The sequence below is a fragment of the Rattus rattus genome, chromosome 6 (assembly GCF_011064425.1).
Source record: "Rattus rattus isolate New Zealand chromosome 6, Rrattus_CSIRO_v1, whole genome shotgun sequence".
Lineage (NCBI taxonomy): Eukaryota > Metazoa > Chordata > Mammalia > Rodentia > Muridae > Rattus > Rattus rattus.
In genome coordinates this window covers 38,012,235-38,018,234 of record NC_046159.1, presented here as the reverse complement: position 1 = coordinate 38,018,234, position 6,000 = coordinate 38,012,235, and the positions used below count along the sequence as shown (strand labels likewise).

The window sequence follows — 6,000 nt, the reverse complement described above, 5'->3', positions numbered from 1 at the left end:
TGACTTGGGCAAATTTCCTGTGTAGATGCCACTGGCTGTGACAAAGACTTTCTTTTTTGACTTCAAGACACCCCATGGTGGTTTCGGCTGGGCTTTCCTCAGCACTTAGGGTCATCTTTGACCGCTTACCATTTCACATCATCCTGAGCTACAGAAGACCCTGTCTCTGGAAAAAAAAAAAAAGCCCTAAAATAGTGTTGATCACTTCAGAAAAGTTTAAACTACACATTCGTTTATTTATATGCTCCCCTGGCTGGTTCTTGGAACTCACTATGCGGATGAAATGGCTTTGAACCTGCTTTAATCTCTCTTGTCTCTGCCTCCTGAGTGCAGAAAGAACACGGATGGACCCCCTCCCATCTCATTAAAAAGTTTTTCGTAGCCATTGTTTTCATCATGAAGATAAAAACAAATTGATAGTTTATTTTCATGTAGCCTAAGTTGACATCAGAGTTCCATTTGTAGCCCAGGATGACCTTGAATTTCCGATCCTCCTGTCCCTACTTCAAAAGCACTAAGGTGGCAGGCCTTTGCCACTGTGCCAAGTTTATGCAGTGGTTGGGATCCGACTCAGAGCGTTGTGAATGCTACTCAAACACCCCAGCTCAACGTCTTCTCTCTTGCGTGTGGGTACTCGAATGTGCCAGTGGTGTACGTGTGGCACAAACTCATGTGCATTAGTGGACAGAGTCCAGAGGCTATGGTGGTGTGGCTTATTTAGTCACTCTCCGCTTTTTTTTTTTTTTTTTTTTTTTTGTGATGAGGGGCTGACCCTGCAGCTCACTAGTTGGTTAGATTAGCTGGCCAGGACCCTGTCCCAGGTTGGGGGTGGGGTGGGGTGTTTACAGGCGTGTGCTGCCACTCCTGTTGTTTTGTTTTTTGTTTTATTGTGGATTCAGGGATCTGAACTCAGGCCTTCCGGCTTGCACAGCACCTATTTCATCAACTGAGCCATCTCCCCAGCCTACATAAGTTGTTTTGTTTTTAAATAGAATACTAGATTCTCCAGTTGAAAAGTGTTTTTTTCCATTGACTAAAAATGACAGAAGTGGAAAGAGTAAATGTAGATGAAGGACATTCCTCATTTTATAATTAGCTTGGAGCCCAACGTGGTACACGCCTTTAGGCCAAGCTTCAGGGAATGGAGGGCAGAGGGTCAGAAGTTCAAGGCTGTTCTGAACTTTAGTGTGAGCAAGGGCTGTAGATAGGAGGTAGAGCCCTTGGTTACAAGCATGAGGCTTGAGCTCAGCACCTGAATACCAACGCATAAGAGTAAGACTGGGTTAATTACTCTACACAGCTTCCTGGAATGGAGGCTCCATGAAAGTTAGCACACAGTGCTCACAGAGTTAGAGGCCAGGCTACCATCTTCACTTCATAAGCCAGAGAAACAGGCTTCTGAGCTGGCCTCCAACTGGCCTCCATTCATCTCCTCTATTAGGTTTCAGAGCTGAAGTCCCAGTAGCTAAGCAGTTTAAAAATCACAGAGTGTTAATCTTCTGACAGTTCTGGAGGTGAGAAACCTCAAACCAAAGTGTCCTGACCTTTAGGGGACAGAGGAAGGACAACCCACAGTGTCCTCCCCCAGACAGTTTTCCACAAACCTGTTTCATTGAACTTTGAAACAAATTCTTTTAACATTTACGTATTGATTTGTGCACAAGAGCCATGCCGTGCATGTGGAGATCACAGAGCAACTAGCTATTTTTTTTTTCTGTTTCCATTGTGAGAGGCCTGAAGATAGAACTCAGGTTATCGGGTTTGGCAGCAATTTTCCTTATCCACTCCCAGTGAACCTTGAAAAATCTAAACTGAGCTCTAAGAATCTAAACAAGGCTCAGCTTGTAAGGTCACTTGCTGTGAAGCCTGGAACCCACATGGTAGAAGAGAAGAGTCAACTGTTACAAATTGTCCTTGAACCTCTACATGTGTGCTGTGGCATGAATACACTCCTGATCCCTCCTTACTCTGTCTGTCTCTGTCTCTGTCTCTCTGTCTGTCTCTGTCTCTGTCTCGTCTCCCTCTGTCTATTTTTTTCTGTGTCTGTCTGTCTCTGTCTTACACACACACACACACACACACACACACACACACACACACACACACCACACAGGAGTCAGTCTCTCCACAGGGGCTACAGAGTTACCTCAGAAGTTGAGCACTTGTTGTTCTTCCATGGAGGCTAATAACTGTCTGTAACTCCAGTTCCAGAGGATACGATGTGTTCTCGTTTTCTCAGGTAAGGCAGGGATTTGGTGCAAAGAGACAAGTGCAGGAAAAATCACACATACAATAAAAACAGTTAAATCTTCAGGTAACCTCCTGGCTTCCCATCTTCTATCATCAAATCCAAACTAGGGCCCCGTGTCCCACTCCCTCTGGTCCCTGAATTTTCTTTCTACCTCTCCCCACTCCAGGTTTCACTGATCTACGACAGTGTTTTGTATTGTTCCGAGAATAAACTTTTGGCTGCACTTTTGGCTTTAAATGAATGTACTTATTAAGTACACAGCAAATAAAAGTAAAAGAATAAATAGCAAGTAGCGATAGGTAGCCAGGCTCTACCAAATAGCAAGCTCACAACATCCAGCAGAGGCGACTAGAGTAGTTGGTTGAGAGAGCTAAACAAGAAAGCATCAAGTTAGAGGTTTACAAATACGAAGCAGAAATCAACTGGGGAAGTTGGGGCAGTCAGCCGGAGTGTCTTTTTAAAAAAATATTTTCAATTAAAATATAATTCCATCATTTCCCCCTTGCCTCAGGCACACCGTCTTTCAACCTCCAAACCACTTCACTGTCCTTCCCCATTCAGGGTCTTTTCCTGGAATGTGCTTCTACCGAAGGTCAGCCTGCTTCTCCTTCTCACTTCCCTCAAGCGTTTCCACTCAGGACCACCTGACTTAAAGACAAGAGAGTCTGTTCGAGCTTCTTCTTTGTTCCTCTTCAGTTTTCTTTACAACGTGAAGTACCATGAAGCATTTTCTCCTCTGTTTGCTGTATGTTCTCCACACTGGGCTGTAAGCCACAGGAGGGCAGGGATTTTGCTGTTACTATTGTTTTGCTGTGCTAGAAATGAACCCCATGTCTTTCACGTGCTGGGAAAGAATTTTTTCCCATGAATTGATTTATTCACTTTACTTCCCGATCACTCCCTGCCCTCCACCCCATTCAACCTCCCCAGAACCCAGTGCTTCAATACATGCCAGGCAAGCATTCTACCACTGGGCTACATCCCAACCCAAATTCTGATTTTTTTTTTTATTCTGTGTTCAACTACTCAGAGTATTAACATTTTCTTTCATTGTCAACAAACAATTATAGAAAAATTCAGTCAATAAGTGAATGAGGACCAACTCTTTTAAAGAGTTAATTAATTAATTTAATGTGAGTATACGGTTGCTGTCTTCAGACACACCAGAAGAGGGCATCAGATGCCATTACTAATGGTTGTGAGTCACCAAGCGGTCGCTGGGAATTGAACTCAAGCTCTGGAAGAGCAGTCTGTGCTCTTAACCATAGAGCCATCTCTCAAGCCCCAACTCTTTTTAAAGATTATTATGATTTATGTGTTTTGTTGTGGGAGTATGTGCACGTGCTTGCAGAGTGTACGAGGGAGGTCAGAAAGCCCTGGATCTAGACCCCCCACCCCCACCCCCGCGAGCTCAAGTTACAGGCTGTTGAGGGCTGCCAGACATGTGTGCTGGGTCCTGAACTCTCCGGTCCACCGAAAGAGCAGCAAGCCCTTTAACCTCCGAGTCATTTCTGTAACACTACCCTTTTTGCTTTTTGAACTCCTGATCCTCCTGCCTACACCTCTCTAGTACTGAAATCCTTGGCCTGCGACTGTGAGGAGCCCAATAAGTTGGAAAAAAAAATGGTGAATGAACCCACAATGAAAGAGAAAAAACATGTGACAAAAAGTGAATTGACACCAAGGCGATAACACTGTGCCTTGGGACGCACCACCAGGTGGCGATGTCGCCGGCGGGCGCTCGGAGCCTATGGGCCCTCGCCGTTCTTGCTGTGTGCTTACGCGGCTGCGCAGGGCTGGGCGTGGGGGGGTAGGGCGAGTCATATGACCCGCTGGGCTTCCTGGCTCCGGCCGTCGCAGCCTCCTGCCTGTGTCTACCCGAGTCGCGCCGGGGGGCCCGCTGAAGAGCCGTTGGCGGGTTCCGGGCCGATACCCGCTCGTGGGAAGCAGTGTCTGTCGTCGTCCGCGCCCGTCCCCGCTCGCTGCCGGCCGCCGCCATGCTGGCGCTCATCTCCCGCCTGCTGGACTGGTTCCGCTCGCTCTTCTGGAAGGAGGAGATGGAACTGACGCTGGTGGGGCTGCAGTACTCTGGCAAGACCACTTTCGTCAATGTCATCGCGGTGAGCAGCCCTATGAGGTCGGCCTGGCCGGCGTCCGGGGCCTGTCACCTCCCTGAGGGCCGGGCGGTGCGATCCTTCGGGTGTGGGCCTCGGAGGTTGTAGCCGGAGGGTCAGCGCCGGAGGGTCAATTCCACATTGCGTTTTGGTGGGGGGCTGTGTCTTTAAGGCGGCCTGGAAAGAGTTAATCCGAGTCTGTCACAGTTGCCGCCTTTCGGGCTGTGGAGGCTGAAGGGTTAATTCCAACCTGTCACTTGCTCATCCGGACGGGTGAGCTCGGCCTTTTCCAGAACGCCTGCGACGGGGAAGCCTCTCCGAAATCTCCACTTGGGACGAAGGAGCCGCATTGTGAAAGCAGGCAACCGGTGTGGGCGCATCTGTGAATGCCAGGGGGAGCCTCGGCGCCTCCAGTTCGCTTGGTCTTTGTCACTTGTCCACGGAGAGTCAGAGATCAAACTGATGACCTAGCTTACTGGTGGAAACTGTTGGCGTGACCATCCAGATCCCAGTATTAAGGCAGGGAGTAAGGGCGAGGCGAGTCTCTGTTTCTCCAGAGTGATTGTGTTAAACGGGCGGATAGATGGATCTGTGTTCAACATAAAGTTAACTATCCTGCAGGGTTTGGTCTTTAGAGAGATTTTTTTTTTCCTCCTAGAGAAGGAATTTGTTTGGATTGGGGCATAGCTTATGCAGACTCGGGGAAATTGCCTGGAGATTAAATACACTTAAATATAATGTGGTGGTTAATTCAGTGGGAGAGTGGTTGTTTTGAGTTTTGCGTTTTTGATTGGTTGGGGAAGGAATGGGTGTGAATGTCAGTCTTTGGAGCACAGTCTTAGGGCTGTACTTAGAGGGTTGCGCTTTACAGTTGTTCCGATGAGAAGTGGCCGCAATTCTCAGACCTTCAAGAGGCTTGTTGGAATCCTCACGCAGGAGACAGCTGAGCTGCCAGACTGGTTTGGCTGCACACTGCCATGGGAGAAACTAGGTAACTTGTGACTCAGTCCCTGTAGTAATAGAGCAACAGGCGTGAAAGACAGGAGCAGAGACTCAAAATTTCTTTTCGAAGATGGCTGAATATAACTATGAGGGAAATTCCTATGCTTTGGGTTGGGCTCTTTCTATATTGCCCCCACCCCCACCCCAAGAGAATAAGGCAGAACAAACTTTAGGCTTTCTTTCATACCAGGACTTTTATATAGACTTCGAGCTGTTCATTTTATGTTACCAAGATAAGAATTGGCAATTCCTTGGCAGTCCTGTCCCCTGGACAAGATTGAATTGGTAATCGTGGGTGCGTTGGTATGGTCACTTGTATTTGCTGTGGAGGAGGAGTTAATGCAAGAACCTGCATCAATGAGTAGAATTCAAGAGACATACTGCTTACTTTTGTGCATTTATTATCACTAGACAGTGTAGCTTGATACAACAAACCTGAACTTTTATGCCAAGCAGTCCTGGATTTGAAATCTGGATCTGCCACTTAGCAGCCTTGGGTCTGGTTGAGTCGATTGCGGTTTTCTGATCTATGAAGTGCAGATAACAATAGATTTCTTGAGGGAGTTGCTCTAAGGGCTTACCAGGAGGAGTAGGGAAGCGATAACATGTAGATATCTCTAGTGGCTGTACTAC

The 6,000-nt window shown here is 47.4% G+C and overlaps 1 protein-coding gene across 1 annotated transcript in view; it reads left to right on the top strand.

The window, feature by feature from the left end:
- The first annotated feature begins 4,049 nt into the window (after positions 1–4,049).
- Arl8b (ADP ribosylation factor like GTPase 8B) overlaps positions 4,050–6,000 on the top strand; it is a 42,220-nt gene continuing 40,269 nt past the window's right edge. Inside the window, exon 1 of the mRNA XM_032905991.1 lies at positions 4,050–4,371. Coding sequence (XP_032761882.1) covers positions 4,249–4,371 — 123 coding nt within the window. The 5' untranslated portion in view covers positions 4,050–4,248. The remainder of the gene's footprint in view (positions 4,372–6,000) is intronic.